The 27,807-nt window shown below is 41.3% G+C and overlaps 1 protein-coding gene across 1 annotated transcript in view; it reads left to right on the top strand.

The window, feature by feature from the left end:
• Positions 1-26,568, top strand: part of cpne5b (copine Vb) — a 132,412-nt gene extending 105,844 nt beyond the window's left edge. Inside the window, exons 10-20 of the mRNA XM_069677998.1 lie at positions 2,252-2,293; positions 2,489-2,564; positions 6,161-6,214; positions 6,903-6,964; positions 10,297-10,343; positions 12,108-12,289; positions 12,404-12,531; positions 13,762-13,864; positions 20,201-20,258; positions 20,831-20,904; positions 22,651-26,568. Of these exons, the coding sequence (XP_069534099.1) occupies positions 2,252-2,293; positions 2,489-2,564; positions 6,161-6,214; positions 6,903-6,964; positions 10,297-10,343; positions 12,108-12,289; positions 12,404-12,531; positions 13,762-13,864; positions 20,201-20,258; positions 20,831-20,904; positions 22,651-22,842 (1,018 nt within the window). The 3' untranslated portion in view covers positions 22,843-26,568. The remainder of the gene's footprint in view (positions 1-2,251; positions 2,294-2,488; positions 2,565-6,160; positions 6,215-6,902; positions 6,965-10,296; positions 10,344-12,107; positions 12,290-12,403; positions 12,532-13,761; positions 13,865-20,200; positions 20,259-20,830; positions 20,905-22,650) is intronic.
• The last annotated feature ends 1,239 nt before the right edge of the window (positions 26,569-27,807 follow it).

The raw sequence follows: 27,807 nt of genomic DNA, 5'->3' as shown, positions 1-27,807 counted from the left end.
AAAACCCCCGTCCACAAAAGCACGGTTATAAAAAATTCCCATCCAACCAAAAACACAACAGAAACGCTGTCATGAGAATGCCACACCAACAGGGGGCGATACAACCCGGTCACGCATAGAAGAAGTAGAAGAATCGCAAGCCAATCAAAAGTCTGAAAAAATCTATCCCAACACCTTTGTTCCTCAGTATAGTAGATGAGTAACTGTACATATATGTGTAAACATGTAAAAAGTCCTGTTATGCATCACTTTTTTTGTCACATCCGTCATTTTGCAAGAAATGTCGCCTCATAAGTGTCTCGTCACCATGGAGATAACGTCACGAGCCAAAAACGCTTTTTACCTCGTCTACACGTCTCCGCGGAAACAGAATTTCTAAAAGTCTTCAACCTGTCCGGAGTTTAACAAAAGATCTGTTTCTAGTGACCTAAAACGGCGTTTGCGTGTGGACGAGAAGCCAAAACGCAGATGAAAGGCTAAGTTTTGAAAAATACCCGTGTACTCGTGGACATGGCCTAAATTACACTACTACTACACGAACATCAAAGGAAACCCCTCTCCTTCAAAATAAAAACTTTTTTTTTCAAGCACACATCCGCTACCCACTGAAAACAGCTCCGTGATCCACTTCTGGGTTCCGACCCACCAGTTGACAGCCAAGGCTGTAGAGCAATTTTAAGTGAGTCCCGTTTTTGTGTATACCGTGAACACACAGGACACATAAGCGTATGTGCAAGCACAGGCGGGCAAATACACATCCAGCTATATGCTTCTCACTTTACTGCTGATAGACAGTTTGTGTCAGTAATGAGGCAACAGACAGAGCAAGGATACAGGAAAGACAGTGAAGTCGGAGGCCAGCTAACAAGTAGAAATAGAGGTAAACAAGGCGAAATTGAAACTCTCTTCAAAAATCGGCTTTGCAAATGTTTGATGAGGAAAGAAATGTACTTAAAACGTTCGTTAGACCTCCGGGGTACAGACGCTGTGGTGCGGTGAGAAAAACAGAAGGCAAAAAAACTTTGTTTCAAAGAAGAGTTTGGAGGGCGCTTTGATTTGCCTCAGAGCTACAGAAGTCAGACACCGGTGAGATACACAACTTTTGTAAAGAACTGGTGAATTACCTGAATCCAAACTGAAAAACTGCTCTCTCTCTCTATATATAAAGGATAGAATAAAACAGCCCGGCAGCATGATGCATAAAACAATCTCTCATCCAGTGAAACATACACCAGCTTCTGTGCCGACTGTCCGACCTCAAATATCAACCAAGCTTCGAAAAATCGTGGCAATAATGTCATTTCTGGAACACTGAACAGTAAAGAGTCAGTCTGGAACTTTAAGAGGAAGGTGGACCCACAAATGTTTCAGATTTCTGGGCTGAAAGGGGATCATATAATCTGTCTCTCCATAATGTATGAATTAGGCTCTTTTTCAAAGGAGTCTAAACATTGCAGACTAAATTAATGTCTGTCCAAATACAGTGAGGTAATACATGATGGTGTATGGTACAGTACAAACAACTGGCATGCTGAGATTTAAAGTTCATTCTTGACTTTACAAACTGTGGTGGGCAAAACAATCTCACGATGAGATCCACTTGTAGCTCCTCTGGAACCTTTGATCTTTCCATTGTTGATGTTTGAATGTCAATTTTCAGAGAAACATCTTTGTTGGTTTAAAAGTTGAGTGCATTTATAATTTTGAGATGAATGGGCTCCATCTGCTGAGAAAGATTGAACGTTCCTCAATGAGCTCCTGAATAGTGTTCTGCCCTGTACCTCCTCAAGGAATGTTTTCATTAATATAATCATTTGGAGAAGGCCACATGTTCCCTCGGTCGGCTCTAAAGCCCTCACAGCAATGTTCAATTAGGAGAAGGCCTTTTGTTACCTGAACATAAAAGAAGAATTGTCCGCTATTTGACTGTATAATTTTATTATAATGACCTACCAGGCTATACTTCAAATAAATGTTATGAAGCAGGCAAAAATAATCTTACATCAGTGAAGTTGCATTTTGCTTTTTCAAAGACTGAGCAATGGGTACAAATAAATGACCGGCTGATAGAGACTGTGTTGTTGGTGTTGACCTTCTTGAGCGGTGACCTCTTGACCTTTGAGACCCTGTCTGAATACTGAAGGGGACAGAGATAAATCAGTCTGAAGGAATAGAGTCCTTGCGGTGCGATTGTTAGCCGGCTAGCATGCTACTTGAACCTGATTGTGTGCTTGTCTGATTCTATTTCCAGAACGATCAAGGTGGAGGTGTATGACTGGGACAGGGACGGCAGGTAGGTTTGATTAAGAGCAATTCAAGAACCATCCACCTTCTATTTAAAGAAACACACAAACATAAGTGTAGGCTACACCTTTTTAAGAAACATCCATCCAAGGAACAGAGCAGACGTTCCATCTTGTCCCAAACATCGGTCCTGACATTCTTCTCACTGACTGGTTTTCCTCTCTGCTTTTATTCCATCTCAAAGCCACGACTTCATTGGGGATTTCACAACCAGCTACCGAGAGCTAGCTCGAGGGCAAAGCCAGTTCAATGTGTACGAGGTGAGTAAATCCAGTGTTTCCAACATGCCTGATCTAGAGTCCTCTACATTGGGTATCTTGGATTCCATTTCAGACACCAGTGACATTTCCATCTCCGACATCACTGTTGCACTGTTTTCCATTACTGTAGCCTATTTCCTTTGCATGTAAATCTTCTCATAGTGCAATCCTTATACATTCTTTAAAGCGCATTTCGATTTCGTGGATGTTTCCCAACTTCCCCATGCAAAAATCCAATTTAACATCCCTCCACCCACGGCCTTCTTTTCGTATAGTTGGAGATTTATGTTGCCGCCATAATCACCTGGATGCTGACACACATAGAAATTAAGCTATTAGCAGCAGCGTGAAATACAGCAGGATTAATATGAGAACAACCCAGGGATTTAGAACGATCAGTGCTGCTTCTCAATACTTCTCAGGGGACATCTTACTGCGTCTGTTAATAGCACACAATACAGCTCTGCGTGCAAAGTACAGACACAACTCATTTCAGTGTCTCACCCAGAATAACAGCTCGATGGGGAATGCCTGGAAGTGACGTCAACGTGTTACGAAATCACATTTTCTTTTGTCCAGAACTGAATTTATTGTATTTAATTAGAGAGGGAATGCTTAAAAACTCTTACCACAAAGGAGGTCATGTCAATACCGTCATGCTTCTGTGGTTTGGTGGCCTTCAGCTGAAGGACAAATACCTGTCGTTTGGATGTCAGCTCCATTATACACTCCTCTTGATTCCTCCCTACCTCCCAGTGGGAGTGAAAGGCCCTTTAGTTTTTGCATCAGCAGATTGTTCGGTGTGTCAGACAAATTGCCATCCCTCCATGTTAAATTAGAGGCTGTCACTTTCATGCCTAGCAGCCATAGAGAAACGAGGTAATGAGCTGAGACGTCTTTGGTCTCCTGAATGACATTTCTCTCTTGTTTCTGGAGCCGGTGGTCGTAAAGTAAATGTAGGTCTCGCAGCTTAAACCTGCCTCGCCCATCCGTTCTTTAAAGTGTAACATTTGTTTTGAGCTTTCCAATTTGTCTCCTTTAAAACCGTGATTGACGAGCAAGAGAGTTCTATAGCAAGAGTTTTTAAATCGTATCTTTACTTTATACAAACACATCCGTTCTCCTCTGTCTTGCATGGAAGAACTAATTGTTCATCCTGCCAACAAACCTCACATATGACTGCATGTACTTCTATATATGCCACCCAAATACACACCTTCATTACATTTGTGTCATCCAATTAGAATGGATATATGTATTAAAACAACAGGGTGTGATTGAGTCTTTAAGGGGTCAAAAGTATGGTGGCCGATAGCGGCTTCCTTTAGAAGAAACAGGAAAATTTAGAACCCCCTGCCAACTCAAAAACATGATTGAAAAAAAACATGATTTGTTGGTTCATCACCACTTTATTTAGCATTGTGGTAGGCGATAAAACGGTTTCTGTCCTTGTTCAGGCAATGATGGACTTTACATCTCACGTAGTGGACACGGGAGAAGTGATTGCCTGTGCAGTGCTTGCATCTCTGTCGGGTTTACCACGTTGGAGAATGATCAACGCCATCCTTTCTCACATCAGGGGGCACACTAGTGGTTTGACGCCTTCGGGGGGGGGGGGCGGGGGTGATCCTCCAGCTTCTGGAGAGGACAGCGGTCTGCCACACTTGATTTTGCCCTTTCCTGCGCTTGTGAGAGAAGTGCCAACAGCAGCCTGAAACCTTCGAGAGGGGCATGGGTTTCAATTTCTGGTCTCTTCTGTAGAGGTGCCATGCATTGATTACTGCCACTGCGACAGTGTGCCACCAAAGGTACATGTACCATCTTCGGGATCTGAAGTTGAACTTAAGTGCAGATAACATATCAAGGTCAACTCCTCCCATGAACTTGTTGTATGTTTCAACGATGGCTGGTCTGGAAACCATTATGTACATTTTCGATTTAGATTTTCATGTTGCCCAGTGGTTCGACGCCAACAAAGGGAGAAAGTAGGTTTACAGCTTTGTTGTCAAACCATCTTACAATGATGATGTTGTCCTGGTTTACTCTAAAATTCAGAGACCCTCTTCCTTTTTTATTCAGATCTTTCTCTTCCATCACTTTGCAGTCTTTCACCCTGTTCATCCGGACTGTGCCGCTGTTGTGGATTCCTCTTTCTTTCCAAGTGTTTCACCAGTGGAACTGAAGGAAAGTAGTTGTCTGCAAAAACCTTGTGATGTTTCCCTGCTGGAAGGGTTGAGGTCATTTTCAGAACAACGTCATCAGTGGCACCAACATCAGATTTCACTTTGTCTGGACTTTCTGCCCCTTGGCAAACATCAAAGTCATAAAGGAAGCCACTTTGTCCAGCACGTCCCCACATCTTGAACCCCCACTTGGGAGGTTGTGCTGGCATGTAGACACGTAGATGCAATTTGCCCTTGAAAGGCGCCATGATTTCGTCAACAGCAGGACATTCTTCAGGAGGTATGCAAAGAAAGTGTTTACACAGTTTCTGTAGCCAGAAGAGAGTTTCCACAGTTTGTCTTGCTTTGCGTCATCAGACACATTGAGGTTGTCCTGAAAGTAAATCAGGGTCGGCAATTTCAGGAATCGATCTCGAGGCATCACATCACAAACTGGGGGCTACTTTGTCTCCGTCTCCCAATAGGCCCGTACATTGGGCATCTGTACTAACCCCGTGTACATGCCCAAAATTTGCTCACTTTCCTTGGCAGTTGTGTTCACTGACTTTCCTTTATTCTGCACACTGTACAGGTTTGTTTGTTCTCGACTTCCTGTAGCATTTCATCAGTCACAAATTGTTTGAAAAACATGTATGGTGTCCAGTCCTACCTCTCTTCTGAGTCTTCCTCAACACATTCATTGAATTCAACCGCTGGAGGTTCAAATTGGTTTTTTTTCCCACTGATACTCCTTCCTTTTCACTTTGCCTCTTGCTGACTGCTTTGTTGTGTCCTGTGTTGTTGTGGGGCCCTCATCTTCTGTGCTTGTCTGGTCGACAGTTTTATCTTGCAAGTCTTCCTAGGCACTATCCCCTGAGTTTCCCTCAGTACACATCATATTCAAGGCATCTTGAACACTATATTTTTTGCCATCTAAAAATAGACACCAAAAAAACAAATTTCTTCCCTGAATTGATCAGTTCTTAGTGAAAATCAATGAGCAAAACACAATTATTAGCTAGTGAGCCAGGGCAACATCCATCTTGTGATTGATCATTGAGATAGTGGTCTTTTATTGTGGCCAGCCTAAGGCACAACTGTGCAATAATCATGCTGTCTAATCAGCATCTTGATATGCCACACCTGTGAGGTGGATGGATTATCTTGGCAAAGGAAAAGTGCCTACTAACACAGATTTAGACAAATTTGTGAACAATATTTGAGAGAAATAGGCCTTTTGTGTACATAGAAAAAGTCTTAGATCTTTGAGTTCAGCTCATGAAAAATGGGACATGTTGCGTTTATATTTTTGTTCAGTGTGTATTAATATAATGCTTAAAAGCCACACTCTTAATTCCAGGCAGTTTTTGCTAAATTGTGGCCCAATTAGAAGAATTTTAAATCCCATGTGCCTCTTGTTGTGTCTTCTTTAAGGTGATTAATACCAAGAAGAAAATGAAGAAAAAGAAGTATGTCAACTCTGGAACAGTGAGTACGGCTCCAGCAGAGAATCAGGCCTGGCTCTGTGCCTCTTTTCTGCTCTACACCTACTTCTCTTCTGCTCCGCGATCCCCTCTCTTTAATTATGAGGAAAGTGTTGGTGGAAGAAAGCTCCAATCTGTGCTTTCTATGTCGTGAAAAAAAAATGTAGATTTCCTCATTAATTCTCTTACTACAAACCAATTAATTAAAACGTTTGAAAAATAAAAATAAAAAGTTTTGTTGGTTCTTTGTTGGTGGAAATTCAGCTACAACAACAGAACTAATTCAATAGTTAAAGATGTGTAGTGCATCACCTTTAAAAAACACTGTGCATTATAAAGTATAATGAACAGTAATGTGGGCAATTATATAGGACGTATACTTGTGTCAGTTAAATATGTAAGTGGAACAAACTGAAAGATGCTTGAAGTGTGTAAGATCTGAGCGATCACAGGGGCGACACCAACGACCAATTGAGACACCAATTTTCACACAGCTTCCCCAGCAGTGTGGAGGTAATGCATACCAATGCATCTCATCCTCTCTTCTAACTTGTCCTCTGGCCATGTAAATGAGCCCGTCATCAGAAAGTGATTGTGGAGAGCTGAAACGAGTCAAGAATGTTTTTGTTTTTCGGAGGAAACGTCATTACCGCCATGTTTAATCAAATGTTTCTCCTTGTCTTTAACTCCAGGTGACCCTGCTCTCGTTCTCAGTGGAGTCGGAGTTCACATTCTTAGATTACATCAAAGGAGGGTGAGTGGAAACGATGTCTGCATACTTAAAGAAACACTGACTGGCTTCTATGCCTCTTAATGACTGCAAATGCTGTTAAAAGAAACTTCATGTTCAAGTGTAAACACTTTAAAATATCCGTTAGGGAGAGAAATAATTACTTTATAGGTGCAACAGACAGTTGGGAATATTTAAAATACTGTGATGATTTTATTGGTCAGATTTTATGTATACACATACCTGTTTAGTAGGTCAGCATTAAAGATTTATTGTCTTCAGTGAAACTAAGCTGTTCATTTCATGGAGTATTGATGCAGATGCTCAAACCTGAAAGATTAACCCTGCAGCGCAACGTGCTGTTAACACAACATCCTTCCATTATCTATACCACTTATCCTGTTCAGGATCGCAGGGCACTGGGGCTTATCCCTGCTGTCATTGGGTGAGAGGCCCAATCACTGTGATTGATCGCCACTCAATCACAGGGCTGACACATAAGGTGCTTTTCGACAGCAGGAACTTTCCCCAGGAAGTAGGAACCTTTTGAGGAACTCATTTTGAAACCAGGAACCAGGGTCTAACTTTAGTTCTGGAGTAATTGATCTACCCCCTGTAAAGTCCCTGCTTGGAGGGTAGTACTTTCCAAAGGTCCGGGAACTTTCAGGGCGGGGCCTGCAGTGCTGATCGTTTCTGGTTGGTCGAGTACTTGCAGCGTTTTATTTCACCCGCCATGTTTAAAAGACTGCAGCTGCAAGCTCACTGTTATCACCGTGCTTTGAGAATTTTGTTTATCACCGTGCTTTGAGATGGAGTCAGGGTCAAAGCAATAAAGCACGATCAAAAACAGCACAAGTTGAATCTTGATGCTAACAGGCTAACTGTAGTGTCGCGTTTTATGGCGTCATCTTTGTTGTATGGCCTTCATCTTCTTCTTACCGCCACCTACTGGACTGGTGGTGTAGTGCAGTCACTTTTATTGCTTCTCCATACGTCATTGGCCTGATTTGCAGAATCTTCCCGGGACTTCAGGCCGCTGTGGAAATGCAGACAACAATAGGGCCACGGGAACCATTTAGTTCCTTCGAGAGAAGTTCCCGGAAGTAAAAGTTCCTTGGTCGAAAGACGGACAACCTTTCACACTCGCACCCCTGGGCAATTTAGAGTCACCAAGGAAGCTATTGAGCATGTCTTTGGACTGTGGGAGGAAGCCAGAGTCCCCAGAGGGAACCCACGCATGTACGGGGAGAACATGCAAACTCCACACAGAAAGGCCCACTTTGTCTGAACCGTGGTTCAAACCAGGAACCTTAAAGCTGTGAGGCGACAGCGCTAACCACTGCACCACCGTGCAGCCCTGTTTACACGACAGTGACATATAAGTATATGTTGCTATCACTAACATTTTAGCAAGCTGTTCATGTACACATTAGCATTGGAGTCCTGTTCTGTTGCTAAGTGTCAAAATGCATGTCTATTCTTCGCTCTCCTTTATTGCTATATTTTGCTGTTAACCAAATTCAACAGCTAGAAGCTAACTTTTGTCTGTTTAGCGTTTGATGCTATGCCAGTTGTTATGAGTGGATTTATCAGTGCTTTGACTTAAAACAGCTTCTGGTTGCATCGGGAAACACAGACCGTGTGTTCAAACAAGTAGGCTATCGATGTGGACCTTAAACAAAAAGTGTTGAGACACGCGCACACTGATTTTTGCCATAATTGTCCATGGATTGTCATTGCAAGTCATCTGAATTCATATTGCCACTACCAAAGCCATACCTTTATATAGCAGAGCAATTTTAGAAAATAGTCATGATATAAAAGAAGGTATAATGAGAGTTATATATATATTTAGATTCTTCATTAAATAGTGTATTAAATTTACATCTCTCTTTCCTCTTATCTTTAATGTGGTAGCACCAGACGTGGTACTAGAACTTTGTTAAACTGGTTTAAGTTCTCAGTTGTAGCTATCTGTAGCATTGAAGTGACAAACATATCTAAAGCGAGCTAGCTAAGGCCAAACTGTCTCCGCCTGCGGGTAACAACCCTTCGACCTCAGTTTAGGTTTGCCGCTGGAAGTTGACATGTGAATATTCAGTGAGTCTCAGGTGAAGTGAGCCTTTCAGGCAGGTCGAGCTGCGCTTTGATCTCCTCTGTCCCATCACAGCAGGGAGGCTGTCATGGGTTTTACAGGCTGTGGCAGAGCTGACAAGTGTGACAGATTTCACTGACAGGTCCTGGCTTTGGCTGATCCGCGATACAATAACCGTAAGGTTTAGTGGCCTCGATACCAAAATATCATTCTCATCAGACCACCGGCTAACATTCCTCTGGCACTGACTGAATGACACGTAGGAGAGTCAGATCTTGTGGAGTTTTTTGCTTACAAAAGTGTGTCCTTAAGCAGTCCAAGCAATTTCCACGTTAAAAAAAGAAGAAACATCACACAATAAAATCTTTTCTTTACCAACTATCTTTGTTTTTTAATTGGAAAGCTGACATACGTATTTTAAGGCTGTAGGTATAATGGCAAAAGTGCAATACCCTCTTATTAACAAGCCAACCGCAGGGGAGGACAAACTTCTAAGAACTCGCATCTAAAACCTTAAAGAGAAAATCTCCCATTTCCTGGTGCACATGAACATTTTACAAACCTGCTTTAGCATTCAGAGATACATTCAGGAACCTTTATGAATTAATCAAATTAAGTTTAATTAGCGCTAAGGTTAGCAGAGTCAGACGGAGGCATATTTACCGCACATATTGAAAGGTTAATGTGAATCTTTAACACATTCATTTTATTACTATGTCATTCTTTTCCCTCCCTCACTGGAGGCCATCATATAGAACATGATGAGAGGCCTGTGTGCGGGTCCCTGAAGGCATCGTCTCTTTGTCATAAATTAGCAAGAAGGAGAGAGTGCTTCACGAGCAGGGAAAATTGGATTATGATTTGCTCATAAGTACTCCATCAGTCTCGTTTCTTGTTACCCAGCTCAGCTCCTCAGCACCTCCTGCTGCTCCTCTTCATGGAGGTGAAAGTCAGATAAACAGAGGAGGGAAATCACTTCAATCTTATTTGACAGCTGCTTTTTGTGCATTAGCCCAGAGGAAGTAGGCAAGTTTACGAGGAACTGGAAAATAAATATTGATCTGTTCGCAGGTACATCATCATAAGAAATATTTGCTGTAATTCTAGTGCGATGTTCCGCTGGTTAAGGTTCATTTTTCATGTATGGAAAGTGCGAATGTGTGTGAGAGCGCTGCAATTGAATGAGACCAGGCATTTTGTTATTGCTGCTGGTATCTGTCGTGGTTTCTTTCTCATGTCCCCCTCTCCCTCCCCATTCCAGGACGCAGATCAATTTCACTGTGGCCATCGATTTTACAGCATCTAATGGTGAGTGATACTCCCAGCAAAGGGTCTGTCTGTCTGTGTGTGTGTGTGTGTGTGTGTGTGTGTGTGTGTGTGTGTGTGTGTGTTTGTGTGTGTGTGTGTGTGTGTGTAGGGGGGCTGAGGGATAGATAGGAGTGCTCTTTATATGTGGCATGTCCAATTTTAGAATCAATCAAACAAACACACGCACACACACTAGCAGACAGAGCAGGCACACACACCGCACATACCTATAAGTGATTCCTTTTGCTGGGTAGCTCTTCCTCCTGAATGCTCTGTCAATACAGACCGAATGATGGTTATAGCAGGCACTTCAGCTGAAATAAAATAAATAGGGGAAAACCTCAACGTGACAAAGACTTCTCAGTGTGCGAACGGGCCACACTTATGTCTAATTACACTACTTATGCCGTTAATTACGCCTGAACACAACACTCTGCCTAGAAGAGCTCTTTAGCGTTAATAAGTTATTAGAGGGACATTTGAATTTCCTGTTTTCCAATTGAATTATGCTAAATTTACCACCACTAATAGCATTTGTCCAAGATTAGCAACAGTTAATAGGTACACAGTCCAGCTTGGATTTTTCCATGTTAGCATGTTTGGCTAACTAGCTTGCTGCCTAAAGCAGCAATTACTGCAAATGTGGAGCATTTCAGTAACTAAAAAAGGATGCTCTAATAACAGAGATGAAGCATTAAAAGCTACGCCATGAGTAAGAAATGATGATGACACATTTTCTTTAAAGACACAAAAATAGCTAAGCAAAGAAAGACATGGTATTTTTTTGTTTTAAGTTTTTGAGACAATGACAGGTTGTTAAAAAACTAATTTAATCCTAAATTGTCAGTTGGTGTCAGAATATATAGATCGTAAAATAAATTTGTCCAACTGACCTATTTATTTTGCTGACAATGGGTCTTTTATACTTTGACAGGTAAGCTAATCGTCTGGGGCAATGTAGCATGTACCTTAGCTTTTAGCATGAACTCATGTAGCCATTTTGTATAAACATCTGTCAACTTGTACATGGTTTATAACACAAGTCAAAATAATATTGAGTTGGAGACAGCAATCTCATGCTACCTGCATGAAATTGATGTTGCCTTAATTAGCATGCTAGCTAGCTGCACTTGATAAAATCTGCCACTGACATTTCAGTAGGCAAAATTGACTTTTTTACTCTTTACCAAAAATGTATGGACACATGGTTCCTTTTGTTTCAATACCTGTTTTATCTATAGGTCTGTACATTTCAAGTTGGGAACACAAATCAACATTTATGAGGTCATAAGATCTGAAACTACCACATCCAACACAGATATCTGATTAAAATAGACTCTCTGGGGCAAAGTTAAACTGCAGCATTAGCTAGCATACAGCTAGCTTACAACTCACTAGCTAAACCAGCTAAGTGTTTGTTGCAGCAGCATGAGTTTGATGTTTTTTTGATGAAAAACAAATTGAACCGTAACATCACTGTACAAGGAAAACTCATCTGTTTGTGAAGGTCACAGTTATTGACAAGCTGTAAATGCTCAATTAATTTGTCATTTGGAGGTTTTCTATCCTCCCACTGCTTGGTAAATATTTATCATCTCTTAGAAGTGAACATGAAAGATGCACCTGACAGGAAGCATGCAAATTGTGATCCATCCCGCAGCAAACAAAATTGTGTTTTCATGTCATTTAAAACTACATTCCAGAAACAACATTGTTGTCCCTCATTCACCACGATGGACTCATGATTGATTGATCACCCAACAGGTAACCCCTCACAATCCACCTCGCTGCACTACATGAACCCCTACCAGCTGAACGCCTACGCCATGGCCCTGAAGGCTGTGGGGGAGATCATTCAGGACTATGACAGCGACAAAATGTTTCCTGCTCTGGGCTTTGGAGCCAAACTGCCCCCTGATGGGCGCGTTTCACATGAGTTTCCACTGGTAAAGACAACGTCGTATTCTATTTTATTTGTGTTCTTATTTGTGTATGACCTGATAAAGATCCTAGTAGTTATATGATAGATTTGATTGATTTCCCTGTTTCTTTTTTTTCAGAATGGAAACATGGAAAATCCGTACTGCAATGGTATTGAGGGCATCTTAGAGGCATACCACCAGAGTCTGAAGACAGTGCAGCTGTACGGGCCGACTAACTTCGCTCCTGTGGTGAACCATGTGGCAAGGTGAGAAACGTGCAGCTGGTGAAAAGCTTTCTGTCTTTGTGCTCCTAGCAAAGTGGCAAAAAAAAAATAAGGTGCTATTTTGATAAATGTGAAGGCGTTTTCACCTTAACTCTTTAAGGCAGGGGTCTCCAACCTTTTTTCATCTGAGAGCTACTTTGAAAAAAGGAAATGGACCAAGGGCTACTTGCATGACATCACTGTAATCGCTGGTGGTGCCCCATGTTGATTCTTGTATCGACTGAAACGTTGGTACCACAGATGAGGCTGTGGAGACCCCTGCTTTAAGGGTACAATTTAAGGGTTGTTATTGACAATGACATACAAAAAAAGCACAGGATTTATTAATTGATGCTATTCCTACAGACATACTGACAATGTACTTGATCTTCTTATCATCCAGAAGTCAGAAGAGTTCTGTTTTTGTGCCACATTGTTAGCATACAGATTATAACATCAACATTGCTAGCCTCAGTTAGCTTTGATTTCCATGCTTTTTAAACCCAGTAGATTAACAATATCTGATCTGTCAGACATAACAAGGCTGACGTATCCTGCCTCACTATCAATTTGGATCAGATGAAATTTTTGAAGAGTGTAAAATGATGGAGTACATGATAAATGGTTCTATAGTTATTAACATATACTGACATATAACTCTGACTTCTTGTGCCCCGACACTCACCTCCACCCCTCACTGTCACTGCTTCCCCTCACCGTTTCCTTTGTTAAGCCATATCCAAACAATTCTTCATCTGATTACACCGGTGCACTGTTGTAATTAAGAATGCCATTCAGATAAAACGGAGTCACGCTTTTTAAACTGCACCAGGCAGCCAAAGCTGTGAGAGTACACCACCAGTGTGGGTATTTAGCATTTGAATAGAAGAAGTCAAGTAGGAAGAGATTTGAACAAAAGGTGTTAATTTGTGAATAATAGATCAGGCCGCCTTTGTTTTAAACTTGATAGTTTGGGCTGATAAATAAATGAGTATTTGTGCATTACTTTTAATGCGTTACCTAAAGTATAACAACGACAAAGAGCACTTTTATCGATTGTGCCTGTGGTGAGACTGCATGACAGGACATGTGTTACGCAGATTTATTTTCTACGTGAATGTTTAGATAAATACGTGAATAAATCCTCAAGTCGGATTTGTTTTGGTATTAAAGCGATTATTCACCATCCTGTTATTTCTCTCTGCGTATATGTGTATCTGTGTGTGTGTGCAGGTATGCAGCAGCAGTGCAGGACGGTTCTCAGTACTTCGTGCTCCTCATCATCACGGACGGCGTCATTTCCGACATGGCCCAGACCAAAGAGGCCATTGTGAATGTAAGAAATGGAAACGGGGGGAGACACAAAGCGCTGCAGCGCTATAAAAGAATAGATGCGTCCACTTTCATCTGGTAAAAATGCAAAGAGATGCCTCTGAAGTGAAAGGTGCTGTGAGATGAATGGCTAAAAGCAATAGTAAATACATGTGTTGCTGCTTCATTCAGCAGCTGTTTAGCTTAGCTTAGCATAAACCTAGAAGACGGGGGTTAAACGCTGTTTGCTTCTCTTATGTGTTAGCTAGCTAGGGGAGCTTTTTACATCTGTGTCCAGTCTTTATGCTATGCTAAGCTAACAGGTTGCTGGCTGTGGCATCATATTAACGGTAGAGACAGAGACAAGAGAGACAAATTATTTCAACACTATTTCAATTTGAAACACATTAAAATTACATCCTACCATCTGTTTTTCGGCATGTCAAGTTTGTAACCCTGCAAGCTACTGGTGTAGCTAGCAGCCTACGTTAACGTTGATTGTTGTGGGGATGGCGCCATGACGTTGCATGTCAGTCATGGCGCATTTCTGTGACGAAGCATTACCTAGACTATAGCGCCATCGCCTGGGTAAAGTACCGTAACAGCCCACTTTTTAGATGAAAAACAAAGTATTAAAAGTGCGTCTTATACACCCAATTTTACGGTAATCAAAAATTGTTTCAGCTAAATAGGATCATATTTCCAATATGAATATCTTGTTTGATGAACAGTCCAATACCTCAGTTAGTAATCATGCAAATAGAGAATGATTTGTCGGCAGTCAATTAATTGATCTACTGAGTAATGTTTCTTACAGCATGAGAGGGAATGAGAAGCTCTGTCACTCTTTCAGATAAACACATGTATTGTAGATGTTCACAGGGCATAATGCAATGTGACACGATACAATCTGTAAAGCTAACGGATCGGCATAATGGCTTCACATAACTGACAGTTTGGTGCTGTAATTGCTTGTTTAAAAAGTGTGCAGAGTGCTCTCAGGATTTATGTATTGACTTATGATTTACATGAAAACTACTGCAAATTAGATTGTAATCTAGGTGGTTATTGTACTGGGAAAAGTGCAATTGCTGTTAATAAATCCTTAAAAGAAAGCGAATAAAATCACAACCTTTTATTTTCCTCCTCTGACTTTTCCTCAAACTTGTCCGAACTCCTCTTTTCTCCCAGCTTTAAACAGCAGGTGGCTAGCTTCCTTTCCTCCTCCTGCTCAGCCTGCCGCGGGCACAGAACACCCAGCAGACTGGATTTAAAGGGAATTTGCGACTGTTAGTCAAAACATTAGAACAGCCACACCTTCCTTTTAAGATCTTGCCTGCTGCTGTATCTCACTGCCTCCACTCTGACTGTCCACTGATGCTTGCTGTTTCCACTGCTGCTTCTCTTTTTCTCTCCTCGGATCCTGGGGAAAGGAGGACACACTGCTGAGGTTATATAAGTCGTATTTCCTCGTACTTATTCATGCTGGAAGGTGTCTTCTAGGAAGAAGGAAAAACAGTGAGAGGAAGCTGGAATGTGCACAATTATCCGTACACCGAGGGTTAACATCTTGTTTGGACTTGTGGGCTTTGCTGTGTTTGTGTGTTTCGGTCAATGTGACAATTTGGGAGTGTCTGGCCCGCTTGTTTTCAGTAATATAGACCCCTGTGGTGGAACAATGGGGGCTATCAGTCACACCAGAATCTGCTCTAAAACAGAAATCCACCTGTCAATCACTCAGCCCTCCTCTGCTGCCTTGTTCCCTTTCTCTCTCTGCGGAGCCGTGAGACTCCCTCGCTCTCAAACACAAAGACTTCTGCTGTCTCTTTACATCTCTTTCCCTCTTAAAGATCTGAATCTCTTTGTCTTCATCTACTCTCACCATACTGTCTTTCTGTCATCACATTCAGTCTTAAGCAAAATCTTCTGCTGCCTTTGCTTTCTTTCCGTTCTCATCTCGTTATCTGTCAGAGCTTTGTGCTTCATCTCTGTATCAGTGTCAGGACCCTCCCAAAGTAGCTCACTTCAGCAACATTTTACCTCAAATCAATTTGTATTTCAGGGTATGTAATGGGATATCCTAGCAGGGCAAATATGCAGTTTGCAGTGATATGAATTCTCTATTATTCTGAGAACAAATGAGTCAAAAGCTGCTCCTCATTTATGACTAGAAACTGTTGATGAAGCCGGCTAGATTATATCATCTGTACAAAGCTAGCAAATTTAGCTAGTGCTCCATAAGTTGCTAAACTATTTTTAACTAGTTTGTAATGTAAGCAACCTAGTTTGATAATAAGAACCCCCTAAATTTGTTAAAAAAGCATGATGTTGTGCAAGCACTGAGGCTAAAAGTTACATGTCCTAGCTAAAAGGTTACCATGCTCACCAAATGTGCTCGATTTAGATGACATAGAAATCAGTGTTTTCCCTACAATATAAGGAGTTTTTGAGGAGCGCCTAAGTTGAATGAAAAAAAAAAAGCTTACTGCCTGCTACTTTCTGTTGGCACACACACAACCTCACGCTGTGTGTGCGTTGCAGCTGTAGCCGTTAAAAGTAAACAGTCTGCGGCACGTCCACTCTGTGAACGGTCCGTTTATGTAGCCACAGTGTTAACGTGCACCGGGACGAGGTGCCTCTGATAATAGGAATACACACTCTAAGCCACCTCACGTAACTGCCCTTTTGCCTCGTTCATCCTCACCAGGCTAACGTTAGCTTGGCTTGCTGTTAGCTTCTCTCAAAGTTAGCTTCTCACATTAGTCTTGGCATTCTGAAAAGGTCACAGAGTAGATGTTCTTGTCTTTTTAAAATGTTCCTCTAACTCCCAAAACTAGTGTTTAAGTAGTTATTTACTGGTTTGCACCTTGGCATTAAAATAACACTTGGCTACTGTATTTAACATTTGTAAACTAGTTGGCAGGGCAGGCTATGTTTTGCAGGCTACATTGGAGCAGATAAGAACTTTCAAATCCAACATTGTCAACATTGCTCTTGTGCTTTTAGTTTTGGACAGGCAAAGACAGAAAGATGCCAACCTTCCACATAGTGACTGTCTCTCTTTACTGCGACCCCAAGCACATGACTTCAACAAGTGGAAAAATTCAAACCCTGACTGGCCTGCCTTCTTTAGTGATGGTTGCTAAGCTATGATTGGGCAATCCATACTAGGGTCAAGGGATTTTTGTCAGATTTTTTTTATATTGGCTTATTAGGAGCTGCATTAAAACACTAGTCACATATTTTTACTAAAAAACAACAACATTGAGTCAGCATCAGCAGAGGAGACACAGAAGGGCCATTAAATTCAACTCATCTGAGCTCCACCTTCACCCCTTTCACAATATTGCCTTTGTTTTCATAGACAATGCGTGACTAAATTAAGTATCTTAATTGGCCATTACTGCAACAAAGGTTGTTACCGCACCAAGATGTGTTTTTTTGTTTGTTTGTTTTCACCCATTTATTAGCAGGACGTCTGAATGTGAGGCGTAAGTTTTGCTAAGCAATTAGAAATATTGTGTAATTTGAAGTTGTCTCTTCACTTTATTCAAATTTGTCAGATGCTTTAGTTGCAGATCTAAAAGAAAAGAACATTTTAGAGGCAAATTTAAAATGTGCGGTCTTGGAAGAGATAGTCATGTGACTCAGGTGACCCCTGTGCAGACAAGATGGTTACCTCTTTAACATACATCCAAAAACCTCTTTGTGTTTGCAGCCAATATATGCAAGAACACACAGCCATCAAAGCATGCATGCATGACGTTTGATCTGAGCAGAACATCCAGAGTGAGTTGTTGGAGTAATGAGTGTTGATTGATGCTTTGTTTTGTTGTCTCATTAGACGGGATGTCTGCTGTCAGTCAGGGTGACGAGAGGATGGTGAAAGTGGGGCATGGTGGATAACCAGGATATTTATTGTGGCATTTGATGTACTGATGTGTGTGTGTATGTTTGGCTATGAACACACAGACGTTTGCCTATGAGTGTGTGTGTGTGTGTGTGTGTGTGTGTGTGTGTGTGTGTGTGTGTGTGTGTGTGTGTGTGTGTGCACTTGCGTGGGAGGACAGGCCCTGACAGGAGGTGTGTTGAACACTGATAATCGTGCTGATGTGCTGCAGTTGAGGTGGTGTCGACAGGAAGTGCTCTTATCCCTGTGGCAAAAGAGGTTCCAGAGATAAAAAAAACGCTTGTTATAACTGCTTTGAGAAAATATGTCACTGCGGAAAACTCATTACACATAAAAGCGGCTTTTAATGTTGCCATCTATCTGGAAGCTACAAAAACAGACAAACTTGTTGCATAGTAACATAAAGTCAATTAAAACTCCAATAACAGTATATTAATTTATGTGTTATTACACTGTACAAAACTAATTAAATTGATGTTCACTCTAATAAACAGTTCTGCATTGTGTCAGATGAGTTTCGTGTAAATCAAAGACCGTAAAGACCCCTCAAGACATTTCAGTACATCAATAAATTGTCTGATAGGTTTTTCAATTAAAACACCACCCATAGTTTGATGTTATATAAACAGTTGAAAAGGTTGTTTAGTGAGCAGACCCTATGAGGTAAAGCTAGAGGATATAATTGTATGTCAATAGCAATGCAGAAGTTCAAAAGGTGATGTTTTTTCAAGGGCTAAGATGGGAACATGTATATGGAAAATAATAGAGGCCCTAAAGTTGAGCCTTGGGGGGTGCCACATTTAATTGGAGCAGATTATGACGAGCAGTTTTCAATGTTCTCTCTGTGGACAGCAGTCCAACTTTGTTTCTTATGCATTTAAAAGAATGTCATCATCAATATTGTCAAATGCTGAGATCAAGGACCTAGAGTTGACAGAGGGCAGAACATCATTATGTGCCTTAAAGCTCCTGTGAGGAATTTTCGGTTTGTGTTAATTTTGGTGTCCCCTGTGGACAAAGCTGATTTTGTCCTATACATGTATCCTGCTTTCTTTAAACAGTCATATGTATCACTCACTTTAAAATTTTGTCCTGGAAAATGTAAACAAAGGCCGCATGCAGTTAATCACTTCGTCTGAAACCTACCCCCTGCCAGCAGTTTCAGTCATTAAAAATAACTATATAGAAATAATTAATTTTGTCGTTGATGGTCTGGTTTGCTTTTGTAGGTCATAGAGAGTAATCAGAATTTAATTTCAGTTTGTTTCATATGCAGCAAAAAAACTCCTCACAGAAACTTTAAGTTGGTTGACTCTGGACAATGCAAAGCTCGAACATCAGACTGGAAGAGTGGACACCTTTTTCCAATATCTTTGACACAATCGGTAGCTTGGAGATGGGCCTGTTGTTATTGATAAAGTGGTCTAAGGTTTTTTGAAAAGAGGTTACACTTTTGCATGTTTTAAGCTGGAAGGGATGAGTCCATTGCTAAACAGTTATAAATTATGGACCGCTGGGCCTTCTTACAGCCAGAAGCAGGGGGGCAGACCTTCAGGCTAGTATTGCTTTTTTCTAGGAAGCATTTATGTGTTTCTAAAATGTTCTTTACTGTGTGACTTATTCTCACTGTAGATTTTGCTTTTGTTGGACACAGTTAACCTTCATTGTAGAGAGACACTAACAGCAGTATTATTCGACCTGAGGTGGGGCTCGGGAGTGGCTCGGCGGGTGGCTGAGGATGGTTGCTGTACTGACTGAAGGTGGCACCTCCTCCCTCGCCCTCCTCTCCCGGCTCACGAAAGCCACCATGACACACCTGCCATGAAAGACGAGAACATTGTTGTCCGACAGATTCATTACTTCTTTCTCTCACTGTGAACTTTATGTCTACTTTTAGCCTTACGCAGCTACTTATAATGTCAACGTTTCTTTTAACAGGTGTAGCATTTTGGCATTCTGGGGATTAATCTGGTCTGTTAAAGCTGCTCTGCTATTAAATGATATATAAACTGCTGATTTTTCTGACCTGCTGGCCCAGTATCTCAGGCGATACTGTTGGCAATGTCAGTGAGTTTAATCTCCACCCCCCAGCCTGATACCCAGGCTGAAAAATTGGATTCAGAGACACAACATTTCCTGATAAGAAAAGCAGAGACAAAAAACATGTTTCCACTGAAGGGTCTTGCTATTTTGCCCTCTTTGTCCGACTTACTGTCTCTGACTCGGCTTCTATTTCTCTCTGCAGGCCTTGTCTCACTTAAAAGGTCATTCAGTTAGTTAAAGAGTGATACAGAACATAAGTGTGGTTGTAACCTCCGTGGGTGAGCATGTAACTGCTATAATGTCTGGTGCACAGTAATGAGCGCTGTAGTTCAGTGGTGAAGCGGACAAGCTTTGCTGTTTCTAAAGGAGGAAATGTTTCCTTACTTGTTCTTTTTGATTTCTCCGCAGGGTGCCAAGCTTCCCATGTCCATCATCATAGTTGGAGTTGGGCAGGCTGAGTTTGACGGTATGAGATTTTGAGGCATAAACAAGATGTAATAGAACAGATATAACAACAGATCCTGATGCTTCTACAACATCTACATAAATGAAGTCAGTAAAACAGATTAAAACATGAGCCAATAATTGACATATTAATTCACACAGCTCACAGTCTATTACTGCTGCAGCCTGAGTTAACCTCTCTGCCAGTAATTCAGAGAAATACCCGAGAGAAAATAACTGTAGAAACTCATTTGAGTCGGTGCAGACGGGAGTGCGTAGGTGGATGGAGGCATAATTGTAGAGAACTGGCTGAGGTTAATTGCTGGGCATGCAGTGTTTGGTAAAGATGATTCTAAATTGCACAGAGGTTATAATAAAGGACTTATTAGTTGATTAGACGAGCAATAAGGACAGACTGCGGCTGTACGGATCCATAACCTTTCGACTTCACTGATGATAAAGTAGAAATATGTGGTATTAATATGATGTTTGATGATTAAACTTTCACATCAGAAGAGTATGAGCATCATTTCTGTCCCTAAGGCGGCTGTTAGTGCTTGGCTCTCACGCTGTGTGTTTGTGTGTGTCCTCCAGCTATGGTGGAGCTGGACGGAGATGACATCAGGATCTCGTCCCGGGGGAAACTGGCAGAGAGAGACATTGTTCAGGTGACTGCCTATTCAATTCCAGTTTCCAGATAACTGCTAATACTTCCAATAAACTTGTATACATCTCTGGCCATGCAATACAGTTCACTTTAGGCCGCAGTGTTTACAGGGACGATGTACTTAGTCTTATTATTTACATTTGCAGTGTAAATTGGTATTGTTTCATCATTTGTGCTGGTACATCAAAGTGTTTGTTTCTGACAGAACACCATCTGTTTGCACCGGCAGCTCGAGCAGATTAGGACATCTGTGAATTCCCGTGGAGACGAGCATACGGGAAAGATTGATATTATGTCACTCCTAAGAAACCATATGTGTCTTATTCACAGGGGATTAACTGACTCATCTGTTTTTGTTTCCGTACTGTCAAAACTGAAAAGTTAAGTGACTGAATGGTGGTTTAAGGAGGATGTGCAGGGTTTCCTAAAGTGTTTTATAGGGAAAGCAGGCCTATGCCAAAAGCAATGTGCTCTTTTTAATCGCTATTGTTTTGGCCATAATCTACAGTCCTAAATAAAGGAGATAGGATGCGGGTTGCTTACCACCTCTGCTAAACACTTTCCTGTGCTATGACCATAGACGGTATGTAACACAGAACTAGAATAAAAATAAGTAAAAGACTTAAATAGAATAAGATATAAAATAAGCAATAGAGTTAGGGTTAGGGTTACCTGAATTTGTCTCCAGCAGGGGGAGACTCAACTGGCTGCAAAAAGAAGTCTGATTGTATGAAACAAGATGGGGAAGTGACACTAGTTCTCTGTACATTTATTACCTCAGTAACCTTTCCCAAATGAGTTTATGGGCTCAGTTGCTAGTTTTAAGTCTCATTATAGCTTATATTCATTTTGTAAATTAGGGTGCCATTTAGAGTAAGATCTAGGATACAGCAGGGTATGCGTTAGGGTGCGTCTACCTGTGTTTGACCTGTCATTAAGGATAGACATGTAACGGGGCGACTGTGGCTCAGTGGTAGAGTCGGTCGTCTCTCAATCGGAAAGTCGGGGATATGATCCTAGACTGCTATGGTACACATGGCAAAGTGTCCTTGGGCAAGACACTAAACCCCAAATTGCTCCTGAATGCATCGCCATTGTTGTATGAATGGGCACGAATGATTAGACACTGATTGGATATTTTACATAGCAGCCTCAGTGTATGAACGTGTGAGTGAAAGGGTTAATGTGACATGTAGTGTAAAAGATGAAAATCAGATAAAATCAGAAAACTAGAAAAGTTAATTTACCATTTAACAGTTCTGGTTCCAAAAATCCAAGATGGTTACGGCCAAAGTGCCAAACCTCGAGCTTCCAAATGGGGGTTCATGAATCATTGGGTGACATCCAGTGGTTATGTCCACAGCTTTTACAAATAATTCAATAGGTGGAAAAACCCAAAGTACATTCATCAAACTGTGATTTATTTTCTCCACACTCCGCAGGGAAGCCAGAGCACAGGATTAGTGACAGATCAGCATCCTAAAGCTTGCAGGATCTGGCAAATGTTGACTAACACGGAGGCTTAAACATGAGCCCTCTGGATTTCTCCATTCAGTTTACCACCCGGCTCCCAAAACACCCTGTGTGCACATTGTCAAAGTATTTAGAGCTTTTCCTGAATCACTACAGCAGCAGTTTGACGGTATTATGCTCGACAGAGGAAACCTTATGTCGTAGATGCCTATGGTTCTGTTGTGTTACAATAAAAAACATTTCAGATTATTTATCACTTCCTCTTCTTCCTCAGTTCGTTCCCTTCAGAGATTATATGGACCGGACGGGAAACCACGTGTTAAGCATGGCTCGGCTGGCTAAAGACGTGCTCGCAGAGATCCCCGACCAGTTCATCTCTTACATGAAGAGCAGAGGGATCAAACCCAACCCGGCGCCGCCTCCCTACACACCAACCGGACACACACACCACCACACACAGATCTGAGGCCCTCCTCGAAGCTTTTTCACAGAGGACTGGCAGCATGCAGCCGCCACTCAGAGTCCAGCGGGAACTCTCTACCTCCTGTTTTTGGATGCAAACAGGAGCCGACGCACCAGGACGTGGGTGTTGATTTCGTGCCGTATCCTCTCAGTGACTTTCGGAGCAGCGTTTTGGGATTCTTTCTGTTTTGTTTTCTGTGATTTGTTAATTTGGCTGAACTTTCCAGGACTGGTTAGTAAAAGCCTTTAACTCGACACTGAGGCAGTGACTGTTTCACGTCTGATCTGACAGCAGGTTGGTTTTAAAGCGGTCATATTGTGGTTAAAACTTGTGCCTGTCTGTGGTTGTTTCTTTAAGTGTAACAGGACGTGAACTTTGACCCAAGCCTTGCTCGTCAGTCATAGGTGTGGCCTAATGCGGTGATATTTTTAGGCGCCTTTTTCCCTGCTGAAATTAGTTTTTATATTTGGGAATTATCTGCTGACGCATCAGATATAACAGAGGAAAAGGTACAGGTGTGTAGTTTACTGTTAATAACATTAATCAGGCTTTTCATACCATGAGGTGTCACATCCTCTCTTCTTTATTAGCTGAATGTTTCTTAGAGCATGTTGTATGAGGATTTTACTCCCCATGTCCCGTATCAATATATATATATTCTCGAATGTTATTCAGAGTGGCATGGACATTTGATAGATCTGTTATAAACTATCCATTATGAAGTGGTCACCAGTTATTTTTTAATCATTGCATATAAAAAGCACAAGATAACCTGTCCTTATACCAAGGATACGAGGTTAATCATATTTAATCACTGCTGATATATATTGTTTTAACATTATATATGGCCCCGGCTGGTGTAAAGGAACAGTGTGTAGGATTTAGAGGCATCTAGCGTTCTAGTCGCAGACTGCAATAAAAGCTCCAACCTCCTGTCCAGCGCGGTAGGAGACACTACAGCTCGATAAGAACCTACACGATGTAAACAGAAGGATGGCCGACACCATGGAGCCACTCCTCTGTAGATATAAAGGGCTCATTCTAAGGTCACACAACAATGATTTTAAAGTTATCATATGTGATCAATAAAAACATACTTCTGACTATAATATCCCATTTCTATCAATAGATCCCCTAAATATTACGCACTGGTCCTTTAAGGTTCTCATTTAATTGACATTTTAGGTGATTTAATGCCTAAAGCACACATACATGGAAAGCAAGGTTCTTCAGGGAATAATGAATATTGTCTAAGAGAGGATTATGCCAAGTTTTTATCTCGTTTTCACACTTTTATTCTAACTTGCACACAGCCAACCTGGAGGAAAGGCTGCCCTCAAATGCAGGAACATTGGTTTGGTTGTGTTTCAATCCAACGTAATGACATCCCGGCTCCCATCGCAGTCATCCGACAAGCTTTTTACTGATATCAGATAACAGATATCCGCATGCACGTGCAGCTAACAATTCACTCTCAGACGTCGTATCTCCACTACAACTCCAATCTCGCTTCTGATGTTGCTCGTTCGACTGTTAACAATGCAGCTCACGGAAAAGGTAGTCTTGGCTGGAAGTCCTAATCGCTAAACACTGGCTACACCAAAAGCCTCGAAAAGCTGGCCGTCGCTCCCAATGTCAGAGCAAAACCTTTAGCCCCCGGAGGCTACACATAAGCAGCAACATAAACTCCTCTGTCATGACTGACACTGTATGTCAGTTTCAGATGCAGCCAGTTCCTCCCCGGAGGATTACATTCTAACAGCCCAGTCCTTGCCCCAGTTCAGAAAGAGTCTCTTGTGGGAGACAGTTATTCAGTGTCTCCTGGGCTTTAGGACTTTAATTACATTCAGCACTTAAGAATTTATTTCATGTCAAAACACATTAACAATATATCCACACCAGCAGGTAAAGAGGGATCCTATAGTTCTAATCTTAGTTTCGGCTTTCTGTAGCCTCCCACCATCTGAGCAAAATCAAAACAAAGTGGCTCCACGTAGCAAATCCAGCTCTACAGCATCAGAAACAAAGCCTGGAGCTTGGGATTACAAACATGCAGAGATCGTGCATGTATGGATGGTTGATCAGCGAGCACAAGAGGTACATATGAAGGATTATAACAGCCACACGGAGAGGGAAGTTTAAGATACATTTACAGAATACAATGTCTTGTTGGCTCTCACGCGTCATTACAGTCATCTGACAAAGCACTCAGTCAAATCAACACTTTGTTTCTACATGGTACACTTGCTCCATTAATAGCCTTTCTACTTAAAGCTCCATCTTTAATGGAAGAAGACAGACACCATTAAAGGGTTAAAAGTCAAGATACCTGATGTTCTGCTACTTTGATTTGGACCCTTTGTTTTTCCATCCATGGCTCAAAAGTTGTCCAACTTACTAGATTGCGGGACCATCCAATAACACTGGTCTGAACTAGTCACGCTAGCAGTGCCGCTTGAGAACGCCAAAGCTGGACAGGCCATCTATTTCGTCCAGACAGACATTTTCCACAACTATTGATGGGTGGTCATGAAATGTGAGTTTAGAGATCATATCCCCATGACGATGTATCCCAATGACTCTTGAGACTCAATGACTTTCCTGTGTGATTTGTGCTGCTTAATAAATGATAGCGGCTAACATGCTAAAGTAAGATTGTGAACATGCTTACCTGCTTATCATCAGCACATACACACTGTACGTTTGACCATGCTAGCATGTTAACACGAAAACAACACCGTTAGCATGGCTGCTTCTTGTTTTTCACTCTTTATGCACTTTTCTTAGTCTAAAATTGCAGTTCCACTTTTATTTACCACCAGGACCTTCATGTGAAACAAAAACAATGCAAGGATTCGTATAATAGACTGTAAAAAGGTGTCTTTTCCTTTCAAACTGGCAAAGTGGTGCAGAATGAGCTGAAAGGTTTCTATTCAAATGGCTAATGTAGCAAACTAAATGCCTTAATAATGTGAAGGCAGTCACTCCATCTCATTTAGCCCTGGTTTGAAAAGCAGTTCAGGTGGATAAGTACGGCTTTTATGTGGAGGAGAGAAAATGAGCTAATGGTGGTCAAAATGGCAAACAGCAATTTGTAAATCTCTGTGTAGTGAGAGGAGACAGCGTTGTATTAGAATAAAAGGTGTGTGAACAGCTGGTTGGCATTTAGATCCCAGCAGCACTTTACCCTTCAGAGGAGTGCTCATGTATATGTCTGATATATTTTTGGAACTGTACTGAAGATATTTATTTATTTATTTTTGGAGTTTGTATGACAAGCCATCGCTCCCGTCGCCTGTGCCGGGATGGCGGGGATTTCACATCTGGACTGCATGTTTACTCGGGGTACATTGAAGAGCGTCTCACACACAGTGCCGTCATCTGTAAAATAGGAACCAGCCTAACCAGATTACATGCATGTCAGTGCCAAACAATGGCAGTGAGCTCTGTGGACTGTTTGCTGTTTCCTCTCTCTGTGCCTGGTTCTCTCACGTTTACTGTCGCACCAGTTGTTTAAAACTGTAGCTCATTATTGCAGTTTACACTTTTTTTAAACTTCTTTTTTTTGGTCAGATTTCTCTTTGTAGTTTATATCTCCAGTTTTCTGATTTGCATGACTCCCTACTTTCCTTTGAATGGGTTTTTATTGTACATGATTATTGTCATGGTGGGTTGTGAAATGCTTTGTATTGGATTGCCTTAACTGAAAATTAATTAAAAAAAGACTACTTTTATAAAAGTTCTCGGAGTGTTATATTTATTTCTGTGGTCTGTGTGCTTATCTGTAACTAAATAACAGAAACTGCTGGCAGGCTGACGGCTGCTGATTAGCTGAGCAGCTAAAGGCCAACTGCTTGAGAGTAACTCCTCATAAACATTCATGGAGCATCACTTCAACAACATTGATAACAAGATGTTTTGCCTTTAGTAAGAAATATGTTGATTTCCATCTTAAACAGGAGTGGTAGATATGACACAACAGGAAGTGGCTTTGTTGTTTTAAATGCAAATTATTACTAGTGAAAGATGCTCTCTGAAGGTCAAAGGTTATGTTTACATCCACCATAATCAGGCATTTTATCCATAATACAGTAATCTTCTTCCAGGTGGATTAATGTGGTGCTCAAAGTGTACCTCATGTACTGTAGTGACTCATACTGCTTTTATTTTCATTGTCATTTGTAAACCTCAATTATTGGGGGGTTTCTCGGCCGGTTTGACAGAGCTGTTTCACAGAAGAGGCCATCTTTGTTTGTACGTTTTTAGTTACCAGAAAGTCCTTTTATAAAGACACTATTCTGAAGGAAGACCTGACTAAGTTGGCACAGCATTACAAAACTACAAAAACGGTAAAATAAAGCATTTCAGGAGCTGATGAGTGAACAATAGGTATGTAACGTGAGGGTTCAGTGTGAGGTGGATGGATAACTCTCATGAGAAGAAACAGCCAGATTCCTCGTTATTAATCACATGTCACTGAACTAACCAATCAAAGGACAGGATGACTTAGTTCAAGGTAAATGTAAGGAAAACAAATCCAGTTTAGCTTTGCACTCAGCTTGAGTTTGTTTGGTTATAAAACAGACTGAAATTAATAAGGAAGCCTCTTCATGACCTACAATAGTAAACAAGACCCTCAACGAGAAGACTGACTATTTAGTTATTTTTAATGCCCATTACTGCCGCTATTAACAGTACTCTGCCAAAAGAGCCTTTGTTTACACTTTCCATGAAAAAGACTCATAGTGAGTGATACATTTAATAGCTAAAAGACAGCAGGAATATTTTTAGTCAGAAAACTACTTACACACGTACAGGGCAGGATCAGCAAAGAGATAAGACGTACCACTTTGGGCCAGTACACACAGGGTCAGCTAACATCGCATCCTAATGAGAGTTCCTCACAGTAACTTTAAGCTACCAAAGAAATTAAGGAGAGAAAAAAACAGAATACATAATAAACAGATT

This window comes from Semicossyphus pulcher, unplaced genomic scaffold, assembly GCF_022749685.1.
Source record: "Semicossyphus pulcher isolate SPU_LCO1_2020_fin unplaced genomic scaffold, fSemPul1.0.p SCAF_3, whole genome shotgun sequence".
NCBI classification, from domain to species: Eukaryota; Metazoa; Chordata; class Actinopteri; order Labriformes; family Labridae; genus Semicossyphus; species Semicossyphus pulcher.
This window is presented reverse-complemented; position numbering and strand designations above follow the sequence as displayed.